Genomic DNA, 17,840 nt, shown 5'->3' with positions numbered 1-17,840 from the left:
AAAAGAGGGAGGCTATTTTCTACTTAACCTTCATTCGGTCATTCAACAAACATGCCCACTATGCACCACTCGGTGCCAGGTGCCATTCTGGGCGCAAGGAGGGAGATAGTGAGCCAAAGCAACGTGGCCCCCATTTTTCTGGAGCTTTGACTTCTCAACATCAGCGGTACTGATTTTCTGAGCCAGGTGACTCTTTGTTTGGGAGACTGCCCTATGTATCATGGGGTGTTTAGCAGCTTCCTTGTCCTCTGCCCACTAGAGGCCAGCAGCAGTGATGGCAACCACAGGTGTGTCCAGGCATTGCTAAATGTCCCGGCGGGGGGGGAGGGTGGACAGAGTCACCCCCGGTTGAGAACCACTGGCCTAAAGGGAAGACGGATGAGACGGTGGCCAAAGAGTGGCACAAGTGATGTGCCATTTCAAAGGCAGTCGTGCTCTGAAGGGGTAGGAACACAGTCATAAAGAAAGCAGTTCACAGAGTCAGACTGCATTTAAAACCAACTCTCTTGGCATGGACATATATACACACACACGCTACCAAAGGTAAAATGGATAGCTAGTGGGAAGCAGCCGCATGGCACAGGGAGAGCAGCTCCGTGCTGTGTGTCTACCTAGAGGGGTGGGATAGGGAGGGTGGGAGGGAGGGAGATGCAAGAGGGAGGGGATATGGGGGTATACGTATGCATATAGCTGATTCACTCTGTGATACAGCAGAAACTAACACACCATTGTAAAGCAGTTATACTCCAATAAAGGTGTTTAAAAAAAAATCAAGTATCTCGAATTATTCTTTAGTAACTTTCCAGTTCTTCCATTATTCTTTGGGTTATTCTTCTGGATGTAGAAAATCATAATGGAATGCCAAGAGAGTTTTTTTTCTTTTTTTTTTATTTCAGCCTCAAAATGGCCTTTCCAGCCCAGGGTCCATCATGGCCACTGAGAAGTTAGGGAAAACGGATGTGGCTGAGGCTTTAGATCTTAGTGAAAATCTGGTAGGTACACCCAGCATCAGTCCCCTCCCATCCAAACCTGCATGCCCTGCAGATAGTTTAAACATCAACCCCACATACATATTTAGTTGTTACAGTAGCTCCGCGAGACCCGTCTACTATCCCAGCATGGGCTGGAAGTTGCATAGCCAAATTCCTTGGAAGACTGGGTAGTAAGAATGAATGTTTATGTCTGTGGTCACTCCCCCTCCCCGCCCCCCCCGCCCCGCCCCCTGCCCGCCAGTTCTCAAAAAAGGCATAGTGGCAAATGGATGCAGGGAAAATGAAAGTCATACTAAAACCCCCAAATGCACTCATTTGCAAAGCATGTGTTTCTTCTCTGCAATTGCAGAAAATGAATGACACAGAATTAGACGTTTGCCTCCTCAAAGTGGCCACCAGCGGTCTTGGGCCAGGCCTCTTACCTGCGAAACGCTTTCTCGTAGTACCTGGATATGAGCAAAACCCTCGGGAGTCTGATGAACATCAAAGATATGTCAGGTCACGTGTCCATGAAACACCTCTCCCCCAGAGAGAGGGAGAGAGTGCACCAGCTTCGACAAAGAGACCTCAACCTGGTGTTTGATAAGATCACCCTACTCCAGAACCAGCTGCAGAGAAAAGAAGAGCTTTTGAGAGGATACGAGAAAGACATTGAGCAGCTCAGGTACGGCCCGTGTCCCCGGCAAAAGGCCCAGGCCTCCATTCTCCAGGCTAAACCTCGGGGTGGCTGCAGACCCGCAGGGACCAGGACAAGAGGACAGAGGCCTGGGTGTGGAGGGGGGAGGCGGGATGGTGACTCAGGGCCTGATGGACCCAAGTCTCTGGGCAAGAAAGCAGCAGTTAAAGTACCCTACTCTCTCTTACGGAATAAGGTGCACCTTTTACGAATGTGTCCGGTGTTTCACCATGTGTGTGCTTTTCCTAATTCCATCATATTGGCAGTGGTATCAGTTCCCCCACCCTCTCTGGCAAATTGGGAGGGGCTGGTAGCATAACCTTTGCCACCTTCATGTTACACTTCCACAGCCAACGGGCTATTTATTCTGCCCTCTATGCCCCAAATCTTCATCCTTCTCCCCCACTTGTAATGAAACCGCTAAGTTAGGCATATATATGGAGGTGTTTTGAGAATCTCCCAGGTGGGGAGCATTGGTGGTGAGTGAGAAAGATGAGGGGAAAAGAGACTTTGTCTCTCCTGTGTGCTCAGGCAGAGCAAAGTGTCGGTTCAGATGTACCAGTCACAGGTGGCAAAGCTGGAGGACGACATCTACAAAGAGGCGGAAGAAAAGGCGCTACTGAAGGAGGCCCTGGAGCGCCTGGAAGAGCGGCTGCACCAGGAGAAGAGGGTCAACAGGGAGACCAGGCAGCAGAAGGTGAGAGGTCCCTGCTCGGAGCAGAGCCTCTGAGGCTGCCCCTCAGCTCCCTTTAGAAACAGCCAACTGAGGTCCCAGTGGGATCCAGGCAGCACAGAATGCATTCGCTGATGCAAAGGAAGGTGACAGAATAGCTTTAGCATTAGGCAGACCTAGGTTTAGACTCTCGCTCTAGCATTTACTGTGTGACTTCAGGCAGCTTTCTTTTTTTGTTTTTGTTTTTTTAACATCTTTATTGGAGTATAATTGCTTTACAGTGTCGTGTTAGTTTCTGCTGTACAACAAAGTGAATCAACTATATGCATACGTATATCCTCATATCCCTCACTCTTGCGTCTCCCTCCCACCCTCCCTATCCCACCCCTCTAGGTGGTCGCAAAGCACCGAGTTGATCTCCCTGTGCTATGCGGCTGCTTCCCACTAGCTAGCTATTTTACATTTGGGAGTGTGTGTATGTCCCTGCCACTCTCTCACTTCGTCCCAGCTTACCCTTCCCCCTCCCCATATCCTCAAGTCCATTCTCTACATCTGTGTCTTTATTCCTGGCCTGCCCCTACGTTCTTCAGAACCTCTTTTTCTTTTTTTAGATTCCATATATATGTGTTAGCTTAACCTCTCGGAGACTCATAGTCTAGCTTGTCTCTATTTTTTTTTAACTTTCTTTTTTTTAATTTAATTTTTATTTTATATTGGAGTATAGTTGATTTACAGTGTTGTGTTACTTTCAGGTGTACAGCAAAGTGATTCAGTTATACATATACATGCATCTGTTCTTTTTCAGATTCTTTTCCCATATAAGTTATTACAGAATATTGAGTAGAGTTCCCTGTGCTATACAGCAGGTCCTTGTTGATTATCTATTTTATATACAGTCATGTGTATCTGTTAATCCCAAACTCCTAATTTATCCCTCCCCACCACATTTCCACTTTGGTAACCATAAGTTTGTTTTCAAAGTCTGTGAGTCAGTTTCTGTTTTGTAAATAAGCTCATTTGTATCATTTTTTTTAGATTCCACCTATAAGGGATATCATATGATATGTGTCTTTGTCTGACTTACTTCACATAGTATGATAATCTCTAGGTCCATCCATGTTGCTGCAAATGGCATTACTTCATTCTTTTTTATGGCTGAGTAGTATTCCATTGTATATATGTACCACATCGTCTTTTTTTTTTTTAACATCTTTATTGGAGTATAACTGCTTTACAGTGGTGTGTTAGTTTCTGCTTTATAACAAAGTGAATCAGTTATACATATACATATGTTCCCCCACATCTTCTTTATCCACTCCTCCATCAACGACATTTAGGCTGCTTCCATGTCCTGGCTGTTGTGAACAGTGCTTTCAGAGACTCATAGTCTAGCTCGTCTGTATCTTTTTAACTTTTGATAATTCGTGTATTTTATCTTGTTCTTTCTATTCAGATAACTATTTTTTCTACCAGTTTTATTGAGACATAATTGACATACAGCACTGTATTGAGTTTAAGGGTGTACAGCATAATGATTTGACTTACCTACCTCATGAAATGATTACCACAATAAGTTTAGTGAATATCCCGAATTTTTTTAAAGGTGGCTATTCTTATTTTCATTGTTCTGCCAGGTGCTAGGGATACACCGATGATTCAGCTCTCTGAGAATAAAGATTTTGGTTTGCTATTCTGAGTAGTCAGAATAGTACTCAAGTCTTTCTGACTTGGGGCTGTGTATTTGTACACGCATGCTTGTGTGTATGTCTGTACATGTGAGTATGTGCTGTGTGTTTGCATGTGTGTGTACGTGTGTGTGTGTGTGTGTGTGTGTGTCTGTGTGTGTTGCCTGCATGAGCTCTAAGGAGGCCAAGGCCATAGAAGGGTGCCCTTCTCCTCAACCAGGAGGTGATGGTCAGATAGTTCCCTGCAGAAGCCTGCCCTTCATCCTGCAAACCTTCCAGGCAGTAGGTTTCCAGACAGCAGGCCCTCTGGCTTATAGCCCCAGAAATGAAAAGTGGCTGTCCTGCTCTGAGGGAGCCTGGATGCGGTCTTTCCATGGCTCACTGCTCTGAATTAAACATCACAGGCCTTAGTCTGCGTGTGTTGTGGGGCTGCCTCAGGCAGAGGACAGTTTCCTTTCATACCAAGCAATGCCAGGGAGAGCTGGGCCAGTGACAGAGTTGTGACTTTCCCTTTGATGTGCCCTCTGGAGAGCTCACCCCTCCCCGAAGTGCCCCCCACCGCCCCCAGGGCTTGGCAGGCTAGGCCCCAAAGCAGAGACACTAGACCACAGAATGGGACAGCAAAGGGCCCCAAAAAAGCCATTGTCATGTACTGAAAACCTGAGGATTTACATAATCAGGCTTCACATGCATTATTCATGGGCTGCCTCATTCATACACAATGCAAGGGACGTGCCAGCCTGTTTGGCGCTACACATCCTGCAGCCGAGAAGGGTCTGAAATGGCCGAGTTGAACCTGTGTCAGCGTCCCCAGAAGAGCTACAGCTAGTGGCTTTCAAATTCGTGGAATTCACAATTGGGGGAAAGATGTATATGAACTACAGACACGATCACGGCATCGCCGATGGTATCATGTACTGAGCACTTACCAAGGGGCAGGCACCTGCTCCACACCACACATGCTTCCTCTCTCCCATCAACCCGCAAGGGATGCTGGCAAGTGTCAGCCCCTTAGAGAGAGGGGGAAGCCGAGTTGACAGAGGGCACCATTCCCTGGCTGCTAAGCGGCAGAGACAGGATTCCCTCCCCGGCCCATGTCCACTTTTCCACACCCCTTCCTTCTGTGTCTCCCTTACCAGGGTGGCCCCCTTGCATACCTCTCACCGTTGCTCCTGGGGTTTTCACTCCAGGACTCAGGTTTGCATTTCAGGCTTGTTATTAATATGTCATCAGAAATCCCTGTTTGTCAGGAAGAAAACAAGAATAAATTTTAAAGTTTTTCTGGACTCTAAAGGGCACTTGTATACATCCGTCTTGGCATCGGTTCCTTCCAGGGAGTATATCTTCGTTGTCTTTAAGCAGAAATTAACAGAAAATAGAATTCCTCTTTTCTAAGTTTTACACTTAGTATTTTCACAAGGAGCCTTAGTATTTTTAGTCTCCTGTATAAAACTTTGAAACTCTTCACCCGTTCATAGAGGTGGCAGGGTTGAAGCACTGAGATGAAATTACACATCTTAAGCTTCAGAATTGCACACCCCCCCCCAAAAAAAAAAAAAATGTAGTTTGTGGTTTTAATGTTTGACCATCTCTTCACCAAGCAGAACTTTCAAGAATCAAAAGTCATACTTCCACACTAATCCCTTTGGCCGTGAAAACGAGACTTGGTATAAAATGCTGGGCCTTCACAGAGAACTGGGTCTGTGGCTCTGTCCATGTGACAGAGGAACAGGAACCAGGGCCCAGGCCGTGCACACTCTAATCCACATCCCACATCGCTCGAGAAGCCAGCAGTGTCTCTCAGAGTTCAGAGGACAGATTTGGAGTCAAACAAATAGAGGTTAGGCCCCACCGCTGCCCCGACTGACCCTGAGTAAGTGGCTTGACCTCTGTATCGCAGGTTCCTCAACGAAAGCAACCAAAACCGTTAACGAGGGGCCTACTCCGTGGGGGCAGCAGGAGGGTTAAATGGCAAAATGCCTGCAGTGCCTGGCACATCGCAAGCCCGGTTTCCAAGGGGGAAGAATAGGCAGCTCATGGATGGGTGGGGATTCCTCTATTTCTTTCAGGGAGCTTCCTGCCAGCTGACTCCTTCCCCGGTCCTCCCAAAGCCGGCAGCTCTTATGGGACGCGCTCTTCTCTTTGGTGAATACGACTAGGGCCACGGCCAAGAAAGGACCCAGATACCTTTTGTGAATGGGCTAAGGCTGGGATTTTCAATAGGAAAATTTTAAATGCACAGAAGTTGCCACTTGAGAAGCACGCAAGCCCTTTCTTAGGGCTTGAAGTGTAAGAAAGGCTGAAGGGCACCGGCGGCTCCTGGCAGGAGAAGCAGCTCAGCTCTCCTGCCAATCAAATCTCCAGCCAATCAAGTCCTGGATAGGGGGCGTGACCACCGCTTTGCCTTGCGGTCTCAGCCAGGAAAACCCCCTAACCTTCCCACTGCTTGATTAGCTCAGATCCCTCTTCTTTAAGAGGAGGATAAAAATGGCACCTAACTCGTAGCCTTCCATTCAATGGGAGCTTTGTACAAAACCCTTAGCACATAGGACCGCAAAGCATACATGCTCTCCTACCATCGTCATTATCCTCACTATTCGATTTAACTCACTATCTTCCAAGATTTCCTTGGGCCCAGGTATTCTCAAGATTCTTGTGTGTTTTTGACCAGGAAGTAGAAATTGGTAGATGTTGTGTAGGAGCAGCGTGGGATGGGAGGGGCTTGGGGTGGTACTCTTCCACCCACAATGATGAAGTAGAACCATGTGGCCAAGCCTATGCAGCATAGGGATAGAAGCCTTAAGAAAAAGACCCTGACCCACCCCCTTCTTCCGCCCACCAATCCCAGTGAATCCCAGAGTCTCCTAGAAACCTTAGAGGTGTGTCCCCGAATGGAACAGGTGGGGATGCATTAAACGCTGTCGTGCTCACCTGATATTTTCACTCAGGAACGTTTAGAGGATCTCGTACAGAGAAATGCCAAAGAATCAGCACCTTGCAACTGTTCCTTCAAAGAGAAAGAGAGGCAGGTATGGAGAGGTTTTCTGATCTTGCAGCCAGACACGAAGTAGGTAACTTATTTTCAAAGGGTAAGAGCTTATGGAGTGTAAATGCCAGCGTGGGTGGACCAAGAGACATCCACACACCTCCAGTTCCTTCCCCTCCCCCACCACAGCCCCTGCCCCCGTCCCTTCTCCTGAACAAACGACCTAAGGGACCCAGTGTCTGGAGGTGAGAGAAGGCAGAAGGGCAGTGCAGCCATCCTAGGTGCTAAATGATTGGGGGACATAGAGACAAAATCATAAGGAAAGGAGAAGGTGGGGAGTGGGGAATCCCAGGAACCCCTGCCCTAAGAAAGAAGTATGTGGGTGAAAGAAGGGGGGAAAGTGGTACAAAATGGAGCCAGAAATAAGGATGAAAGTGGTTATTATAATGATCCCTTCACCTGCCAAAGGGGAGCCCCATTTGATGGTGGGCTTTCTGGCAGCCCATGGGAAATGGGAGACCCAGTGTGGTCCAGAGTTCACAGCATCCATGAGATATGATGGGTGTGTTGCTCAGAAGTGTTCATAGAACAAAGACAATACTGGATTTTCCCCCAGAGGGGACATTGTGTGATATAATGGACACAGCACCGCTGAGAACGGCAACGCGATGTTGGCTGGGCCACATCTGTGCACAGCTCTTGAGACAGACTGATGTCATCACATCCCAGTGCGTTCAGTAAAGTTCAGGAAAAGCAGGTGCACAGGGGCCAGGCTCTGCCCTTCAGTGCCCAGCTGCCCACTGATTGAACTTAATCCAGGAAGGAGTTTTGCAGCAAGGTTCAAACTGGGGATCCCTGGAGCCTTTGGGTGCCATGGAAGGGAGGGTGTGACTCTCAAAGCACACACACCTTTCTCCCACCAGAGGAGCTCTCCATTATCTTGTACCGCAAGTTCCTCATGGGATTTTGCTTGGATAGACGGTTCTGCAAAAACAAAAGGCAGGGCGTGGGTGGGGTGGGATGGGGTGGGAGAGAAGAAGGCTGTTGGTTTAAAACTAACCCCTGCTTTATAATATCTGGGAATTTGGATAGCGACTGTCTCAGCTGAGTTTGTGATAAATGCTGAGTGGCTGCAGGCTCGAGGCCTTCTCCACGGAAAATGCGTGGAGGGCAGCCGTCAGCTCAATACGGGCCCATGATGAGCCTTCACAGACAGTCCTCTGAGGGTAGAGTTAGCACCCTTCCGGGAGAATGGAAGAGTCTTGTAAGCACCTATGCCCTGTCCCAAAAGACAGCCTTATGTCCTCCGTGAGTTTTGTGACTACCCAGTAGAGTTGCCAGATTTAGGGGAAAACAAACAAACAAAAAACACGATGCCCAGTTAAATTTTAATTTCAGATAAACAACAAAAGCTATTCGGTGTAAATGTCCTAAATATTACACGGGGCACGTTCACACTGACAAAATTGTTGGCTTCATTCTGGAATTCAGACTGAACCGGGCATCCTGTATTTGATCTGGCAACATTTACTGAGTACCAACTAGACACCAAGCAGGGAGGTTCTGAAGCAGGGGTTGCAAGATGGCAGCCCACAGATATACTCCATTTGGCTCATGGGAATTTTTTTTAAGTTACATTTCGAAATAGGGCAGCTTCCTGGAATACTCTGGACTTCCAGCTTCTCTGGGAAACTCGGAAGATCTGGCGACCCTAGGCCCGCAGACCCACGAGCCACCATCACCAGCCTCCATCTTCCAGGCCCCTTAGAGCGGCACTGGGCTCGTGTGTTTGCTGCTGTCCACCACCACCCCCAGCTCGCCTCACCCACTTCTTTTACTTTCCTGGCCCCTGTAGGAATCAGGGTGGTGACCCCGGCGGAGGCTCAGGGCTCTCAGAGAAAGTCTCCTTCCTGACACCACGGCACATTCACCTGCAAACGTCAGGTGTCAGAGTGTCAGTCTGCAAGGGAGACCCCAGTTCCCTCTCACTTTTGTGTCTCCAGTGCCTAGGGGATGCTCTTTCTTTGATGAGCTGCCCCTGAGGTGCGGGGTCTTGAGCAGATCAGGGTCAGCGGTAATCAAACCCCAGGGGAGGGGCAAGCTCCAGATTTTCAGTGACGCTGGCTTCCCAACAGGCCCCTGTAGTCCCTGCCAGGGAGGTTAGCCACTGGGGCTTTCAACATTTCCCCTGGGTGGAAACCCACTGGACATCTACAGCCTCTTCCACTGATCTAGGAGGCTCTGCTTCCAGCTAAAGCAGATCTGTCCTCCAAGGAGAATACAGTATCCTTCATAGCCTTCTCGGTTGACCACCTCTTTCTCTGCTGGAATCTGGAACAGAGATTCCCTAAGAGGTTCAGCAGGACAGTGTAGCATTGCCCCAAAGCCACACCCCCTTCTGCAGACCTCCATCCTCCCCTCCTCACCTAGGAAGGCTCAACATTCCATCCAAATGGGTAGCATCTGAAAGTTGAGAAAAATCCATTTTTCTCTGATGCAAAAGGCAAAGAAGAACATAAGCTAAATTTTGTCAATATTCTTTCTGTGTTAAAGAGACGAAAGTTCGTAGAGATGGTGAAGAACTCAAACATGCAGAACTCAGATTTCCAGGTGAGTCAGAAGAGAGAAGAGAGAAAACCACAGAATGTCAGCAGGAAGCCCAGTTGACAGTTATCCCACACCTATTATGTATTGAGCATTTGGCATGTGCCAGGCACAGAGCCAAACACTTGACGTGCAGTATCTCATTTAAGCTTCACAGCAACCCTATGGGGTGGGTGTTGTTAGTATACCCAATTTACAGGTGAGGTGTCTGAGGCTCAGAGACTTTATTTGTCCAGAGCCACACAGCTCAGTAGGAGAGCTGGGAATCAGTGCAGATCTGACACCCAGGTGAGTGCTAGCTTTTCCTCCTTTAGGTTATAAACCTCCAGGTGATAAACCTGATACATTTCCAGTGGCATTTCTCTTAAATTTCAAGGAAGCATCCTCTAGAATTCTCTTAAAAGTTGAGAATTAAGACTAAGAAATCTTGAACATGTTGAAACATTGCCATTGACAAATCAGCCCTGGAACTGGAATTAAGCCAGTCCACGTTCCCACTTTGCAGACAGTAGAGGCGAGCTCTCAGGAAGCTTGAAAGCCAAACACATTTTGGTTGAATATGAGAGAGGAGACATTCAAGTTTGATAAAAGGCCACAGTCATGCTGAGGCAACCAAATTACCACGGGAAGAAACGAAGATATTCTAGGTGAGGGATATATTTGGAAAATAGAAGCTTCTCAACCAGCATCCTTGTGCTAAGACCAGAAGGTGGTTACTACCCAGAGCAGGATGTTAAGAGGCTAGAGAGCATCCTGAGGGCCCCCACTTGATCTGAGACGTTTGCCACCCTGCAAAGTGGAAATGACTGGAAGTTTGTTACTTATTCATTCATAGATATGATTGAGCTGGGAGGAGGCAGAAACTGCCCTACCTCTAGGTTTTGTCTGAGGACCACCTGGCAGAGGAGATATTGGGATGGGTCCCGGATGTTGTGGGAGAATTGTGCTTCTCTGAGATGTGAGACCCCCTGGAACTTCACGCCGCCTCTGGATTTAACAGAAGCGGGGCAGGTGGTGCTTCGGCTAAGAGCAAAGAGCCAGCTTCCCATTCTCCCTGCCCTCCAGCCTGAGCTTAGAAGTTTGGTGTCTAGGATCTCCTCAGTACAGAAAGGTTTCCTCCAGGTTCCTTGCCAAGTGTAACTTGGGCGACTCCTTCCTCAAGAGTGGGCCTGGAGTCCTTCGGGGGTTGGAGTCACCAGGACCACCTTGAAAAGGATGGGACATGTAAAATCTGCTCTGTCTCGCCCACTCATAAGAGAGTCTCCATCTCTAACAAGCTTCAGAACTAACACCTCCTACTGTTTTAAGACCCTCTGGTTTTTTGTTTTCTGTCCTCCAAATGCCATTCAACAATTTTTTTTTCCATTGCAACGAACAGTCTTCTATAATTGTTTGTCAGTCATATGCTAAAGGGGAAAATCTTCTAGTTGACAGATATTTATTGAATACCTAGTCTAGGCCACATATTGTGGTAGGAACTGGGGATAGAAGAATAAACAAGACGATACGATTCCAGCCCTCATTCATTCAACGTTGAATGATTTGTTGAGAGAGATTCAACAATCTCAATCCCGTTCTCAGTGGGAGCCATATCACCTCTGTGAGGCCAAAACTCTACTTTTTTTTTTTTTTTTTTTTTTTTTTTTTTTTTGCGGTATGCGGGCCTCTCACTGTTGTGGCCTCTCCCGTTGCGGAGCACAGGCTCCAGACGCGCAGGCCCGGCGGCCATGGCCCACGGGCTCAGTCGCTCCGCGGCATGTGGGATCCTCCCGGACCAGGGCACGAACCCGTGTCTCCTGCATCGGCAGGCGGACTCTCAACCACTGCGCCACCAGGGAAGCCCAAAACTCTACTTTTTTAATGTATAAAGCGCAGACGTACACACAGCGCTCTCTGTAATATTCAAATTTTATGGACATGAGAGCAATTAGGAAAAAATGCCTAAGAAGGCTCCTTAGGGGAAGAACGATACTGAAAAAAAAAAGGGTGAGAAACACTGGGTTAGATCCATGAAGAAACACACAAAACTCCCTGTCTTTCTGGGGTTTATTCTGGGATAAATAAATGAATATAATGATTAAATAACTACGTTTTGAGGACAAAGGCCAGTGCACTGAGCTCAGGAGCATATTTCACAGGGACCTCCCTCCCCCGCCCCCACCCAGGTCAAGGGCCAAGAGAGGCCTCCCTGAAAGGGGGATGTTGAAAACCAAGACCTGAGGTTGTGTGGGAATGAACTGGGATCTTTCTAGAATCGATGCTTGCAGATGCCCAAAGCAGCCACTCCAGTATGCCCTCAGTTAATTTCCAGTTAATTTCCAAATTTCCAATCTGGATGCTGTTCTTTAAATGAGGGGCTTCTACCCCTGCCATGTCCTTCTAAGGACAGGGCATGTGCTTCCAAACACTCAGGCTGAATGCACGTCTCTGCCTGTGGTCACTGGTTCAAGACGGACCCAGCCAGGTTCCCCCAACCCTCGGGCCCACACTTGCATTTTCACGTTTCCCATTCCCCTCCTCTTCCTTTTCCCAGTTCAGCCATCCCGTCTGCCTTCTGCTGTCCCCGACCCCCCACTCAAAAAAGTGGACCAAAGCTTGCTCTGTGGTGCTTCCCACCCCAAGCTCGTGGCAGACCTGGGGCTCGGGGGACCCTGGGACCAAGGAATCTTTATTTTTTTAACAAACACCCAGACTCCAACTCCAACAGCCATCCCCACACCGGGTCAGGTCACTGGCATCTGGGAACCACCCAGAGCCAGCAATTTTATTGAAAATCAAATAAAAAGGGATACAAAGGAAAAGTGGTTTAGAGGCAAAAGATTTTCAACATTTCCTGTCTGATTTCCTTTTATCTGGGCATTCCCACCAAGATTTACTTTGTGGGCTAGTGTAGAGATGTTAGCCTTTCTTACCCTGAAATGATGGGGTTTTTTTCCCTTGAAATGATTTTGAATGCAGTCTCACAACACATTCTAGGCTCCTGTCAGCCACTGGCACAGGTCTGGCACAGGAGGTGATTTTTAAACCTTTCTTAAAGAGAAAAGAGCTACAGAGATGGTCCTAACAGCCCCTTCCTTTGAAATCCACCCAGAACCTCCTCTCAACCCCTGAGAAAGACAGGACATTCTGGTTCCTATTTGACAGATGAGGAAACCAAAGGTCACACAGTCAGTGGCAGAGCTGAAACCACCTGACTGAAACCAGCTGAAACCAGCTGACTACCCACCGGCCCTCTTCCCCCAAGGGCTTGTGTTGGAGTCAAAAACTTGCAGGAAGGCAGTGTGAAACCTGCTGGAAAGAAACTTGCAAGGTACAGTGGCATCTGCAGTACATACAGAACTGTGTGAGCGAGAGATTCTTGGGTTGCAATTAAGAGAAACCTATTCAGAAAGAGGGAGGGGGCTTTTGGAAGGCTATAGGGGTGAGTACCTCATAAAAACTGAGACCTGAAAGAGAGCCTGGCCTCGAAATAGAACTGGTAAGCCATCAGATCTCAGGCATCATCTCTTTTACACACACACAAGCCTGTGCACACACACACACAGGCCGTATCTCCTCTCTGTGTCTCTGCATGGCTCCCCTGATCTCTGCTCTCTCCAGTCATGTGACAGGAAGGAATGACCTCACGGTCCCCCAGTTCAAAGGACCAGCCCAGGGAGCAAGTAGCATCTTAGAGCCCATAACCCCAAATCCTGGGAGTGACCATCTTAAAAGCCCAGCCCGTGCCAAGTGCCCGATCAGCTATGACCAGGGACCGAGTCACACACATGGCTGCCTGGAGCCAGGAGCAGCGCTCAGAAAAGGGTTAGACAGACTCCTTCGAGTAGCCTGCATTTTCCCCTCCTAAGACATCAGAGACATAAGGCATTCAGTTCAGTAACAGCTTTTTGAGAGAAAGTCCATCCCAATGAATATGCCTATAATCAGAAACTCCTGGTTCAAAAAACAGATGCAAATGTAAGAAGAAAACGTTATCTGTGTATCTGGAAGAGTGTACACCAAAACGTGAATAAGGTTACCTGTGGGTAGTGTGATAACGGTGGATCATTTTACCTTCGTTTTGCTCACGTCTATGTGCGTATATAAATATTTTTTACAACAAAGATTTTATTTTGAGTAAAAAAAAATGCCATTTGAGAAATATTTGGGGATCTCCCTACAATTATAGAGTTTGGGCATTTGTTGCTCTTGCTTGTTGAAGGTTGGAGCCAGAAAAGGCACCCCAAAGATGGACCAAGAAAGGAAGATGCTGAAGAGGGAAGTGTCCAGCAAATCCAGCCAGAGCCTTCTGTTTTCTAAACCCGGTGGAAGGAACTAGAAACGCCGTCCCGCCGGGCCTCGCGTGGTCCTCCGTGAGTCAGTGTAACTCTTCTGCGTCAAACTACTAAGATGCTTTTTTAGGACTTTAAAGTTTGCTTCTCTGGTGTGTTGCTCCCTAGAGTGGTATTTTGCACAACACTGTATTTTGGAGTGTGTGAGGAGAGGGGTTCTTTTCACAGATATTACGAATGTAAACATACTCAAGCGTGTGAAGAATAAGTTTGAAATTCAGACTCCTAGGCCCGGTAGATACAATTATGTGTTTGGGTAGTGACAAGCCCAAATGTCACACCTCCAAGGAGCTCCGAGAAACCCACAGCTGAGAAAACCCAGGGCGTGTGCTGGGGCCCCAGGACAGAATGGTAACCTCATGGCCGTTGGGGCCATGGTATAGTGCATTTATATCTGAATTTATTATAATAAATTTGAACACCAACCTGTTTTACCGCTTCCATAACAGTGAGTCTTGTTTATGTGGCGCTCTGCGGTTTTCGAAACACTTCTCACCTAATCCTCTCCAAAGCCCTGGGAGGTAAATAGCATTATGTTCCCCATTTTACAAATGAGGAAGCTGAGGCCCAGGGAGGTTAAATGGCCCATCTTAAGTCACACAGCTAGTAAATTCAAGAATTGGGTCTGGGACTTCCCTGGTGGCGCAGTGGTTGAGAGTCCGCCTGCCGATGCAGGGGACACGGGTTCGTGCCCCGGTCCGGGAGGATCCCGCGTGCCGCGGAGCGGCTGGGCCCGTGAGCCGTGGCTGCTGAGCCTGCGCGTCGGAGCCTGTGCTCCGCAGCAGGAGAGGCCACAACAGTGAGAGGCCCGCGTACCGCAAAAAAAAAAAAAAAAAAAAAAGAATTGGGTCTGGAACCCAGGTTTCTACTCCATCTCACGCTGTCCATTCTGCTGCACCAAGACAGCCCAGTAGGTCAAATGCGAGGCCATCAGGACAGACCAAGTATCCAGTCATCAAAGAGCACACACTGCCCAGGTGGACATGCCCCTTTCCCACGGTGTTTGAAGAGACCCTCATGTTTGCCTTCTCTCCAGCCAACTGTTCTCCCCCTGCCTTTCTTTTACGGCCAAAGACCGCCAAACAAAACAGGAGGAAGAGCCAGAAGTCATGAATATCATTTATTTTTTTTATTTTTAAAAAGCCACAATAAAAATATTTTGAGGGCTTCCCTGGTGGCGCAGTGGTTGAGAGTCCGCCTGCCGATGCAGCGTACTCGGGTTCGTGCCCCGGTCCGGGAAGATCCCACATGCTGCAGAGCGGCTGGGCCCGTGAGCCATGGCCGCTGAGCCTGTGCGTCCGGAGCCTGCGCTCCACAGCGGGAGAGGCCACAGCAGTGAGAGGCCCGCGTACCACAAAAAAAAAAAAAAAATTTTGATATTTTAAAACCAAATGCATTCTTTTTTTTTTTTTTTTTTTTTTGCGGTACGCGGGCCTCTCACTGTCGTGGCCTTTCCCGTTGCGGAGCACAGGCTCCGGACGCGCAGGCTCAGCGGCCATGGCTCACGGGCCCAGCCGCGCCGTGGCATGTGGGATCTTCCCGGACCGGGGCACGAACCCGTGTCCCCTGCATCGGCAGGCGGACTCTCAACCACTGCGCCACCAGGGAAGCCCCGAATGCATTCTTTATAGTGATTAAAACTAGAAGGAAATGGGAAAAATTATCTGCATGTCTTCCACTAAAGGTTCATCTTACACAGTGAGAAGGGTGAGCATCACCTGACCTTAAAAATAAGCTTGAAACTCCCAGCAGTTTTCCATAAAGAACATGATATTACTTATACTGTGCCATATCCCAAAACAGCAATCTCCAGCACCAGAAAAGATCACTTGGTCAGGCAGTAGTTAAGTAGCTGGCTCATGTTTGGAAGCCAAATTGTGTGGGAAAAAAAATACTTTGGTTGAATACAAATATTTGAATTTGCATAAGTTAAATGTAATGCCTATGTGACTCCACTGTATTTGAGGTCTTTCAAAGGACGTGTTAATTTTTATCATATCAACATTGCAAACCACAATGGCAATTTCCTTTCTTCTTGAAAGAAGAACTAGATGGTTCTTTAGGCGTCTCCTCAGCCACACACCCCTTTCTCTGAGAATGCACATTCGCCAGCCAGGTTTACCCTAACTACTGCTGCTCGCTTGGCCACACCTGATTGGCTGATCAGTAGATATTCTGCCCAAGCCAGATCAATCAGGTTTCTCTTCTAACCCAAGCTGGGCCAATCAGCACCTGTGCCCCTGATATTTGGAAATGGGACACGGAGTCACCACACAGGTCATTAATGGTCCAGAGCTGAAGGTCTTGATGCAGCTCCCAGCTGGGGTGGCCATTTCTCCCACTGTGTTTGGAGAAACAAAGCCAGTCTTAGAAAGAGATGGCCAGGATAGATAAGCAACAAGTAGAGACAAGGAACCAAGAACCAGGGAATTCCCTGGCGGTCCACTCTGTGCTTTCACTGCCAAGGGCCCGGACTCAATCCCTGGTCAGGAAACTAGGATCCCATGAGCCACACAGCGTGGCAAAAAAAAAGAAGAAACCAAGATGACCCCCAGAGACACAGTGCAGCAGACACTACAAGCCCTTAGTCATCGCCTCCCTCTACTGCATAAGCAACACTAAATGCCCTCATTTCCCAGCCACACTTGCAGCTAGACCTGGCTGTGTTGTTCAGTTCTGGCCAATGACATGCAGGTGAAGGTCCTGGGCAGGGCTTCCCTTCTGGAATTAAAGGCAAGGCTTTGCTAGGAGAAAGTTTTTCTCTTTGTCCCTTTGCCTTGTCTCTTTTGTCTCTCCTGGAGCTCAGACTTGGAGCTGGAGCAGCCATGTTGGGGATCGCCAGGTAACAAGCGAGAGACCAAAGCCCACCTCAGAGGACAATGGAGTGGAAAGACATGAAAAGCCTGGGTGGGAGCCTAGTGGCATCACTGTGCTCTGCACTGTACCTGAACTCCCTACCTCTGTACATCCTGTTGTATAAATAAATAAATCCCTATCGGTTTAAGCCACTGTAGTCAGATGTACCTGTTTGTGCTGTGGAGCAAACCACTCAAAACTTAGTGACTTAAAATGGCAACTAGGGCTTCCCTGGTGGCGCAGTGGTTGAGAGTCCGCCTGCCGATGCAGGGGACGCGGGTTCGTGCCCCGGTCCGGGAAGATCCCACGTGCCGCGGCGCGGCTGGGCCCGTGAGCCGTGGCCGCTGAGCCTGCGCGTCCAGAGCCTGTGCTCCGCAAAGGGAGAGGCCACGACAGTGAGAGGCCCATGTAACGCTAAAAGAAAAGAAAAGAAAAGGCACCTATTTCTTATGATTCCATGTGTCAAGCTGGCCACTTGTACTGGTCTAGTTGGCTTGGCTGGGGCTAGTTTAGGGTGGCCTCGTGTACATGCCTGCCTGGTCATTGCCAGGCAAGCTGGGTTAGGGCAGTGGTTCTCAACGGGGGGTGATTTTGCCACCCAGGGGGCATTTGGCAATGTCTGGACACACTTTGGTTGTTAAACTGGGGTGGGGGTGATACTATCATCTAGGGGTAGAGGCCAGGGATGCTGCTAAACATCCTGCAGTGCATAGAACAGCTCCCCACAACCAAGACTTATCTGATCCAAAATGTCAATAGTACCGAGAATGAGAAACCCTGGTCTAGAAAGGCCTCAGCTGGGGCGTCTGACTCTGCCTGGTGTGGTCCCTCATCACCCAGCCCGCCAGACCAGGCCACGTGTGGTGGGTACAGGTTTCCAAGAGCAACAGGAGAGAGCAAGCCCCAAAGCACACTTTTCAAGTCTCCACCTGCCTTGTGTTTGCCAACATCTCATCAGACAAAGCAAGCCACGTGGCTAGAGTTCATCTGGGAGGGGCTCCAAATTTTTACAATCTACCCACATCCAGGTTTCTGTT

General features: G+C 48.5%; 1 protein-coding gene across 6 annotated transcripts in view; it reads left to right on the top strand.

Annotated features, from left to right (window-relative positions):
- Positions 1-14,370, top strand: part of FHAD1 (forkhead associated phosphopeptide binding domain 1) — a 140,226-nt gene extending 125,856 nt beyond the window's left edge. For 3 of the 6 annotated variants that reach the window (XM_067017008.1, XM_067017009.1, XM_067017007.1), the window contains 4 exons: positions 897-992; positions 1,436-1,656; positions 2,200-2,365; positions 13,818-13,949. In XM_067017008.1, the coding sequence (XP_066873109.1) occupies positions 897-992; positions 1,436-1,656; positions 2,200-2,365; positions 13,818-13,934 (600 nt within the window). In that variant the 3' untranslated portion in view covers positions 13,935-13,949. Of the gene's footprint in view, positions 1-896; positions 993-1,435; positions 1,657-2,199; positions 2,366-9,565; positions 9,623-13,817 lie in introns of those variants that run through there. The other 3 variants (XM_067017012.1, XM_067017010.1, XM_067017011.1) reach the window with 3 other exon arrangements.
- The last annotated feature ends 3,470 nt before the right edge of the window (positions 14,371-17,840 follow it).

Source organism: Kogia breviceps, chromosome 1, assembly GCF_026419965.1.
Source record: "Kogia breviceps isolate mKogBre1 chromosome 1, mKogBre1 haplotype 1, whole genome shotgun sequence".
NCBI classification, from domain to species: domain Eukaryota; kingdom Metazoa; phylum Chordata; class Mammalia; order Artiodactyla; family Physeteridae; genus Kogia; species Kogia breviceps.
Note: the sequence above shows the minus strand (reverse complement) of the source record. Positions and strands in the feature narration are given on the sequence as shown.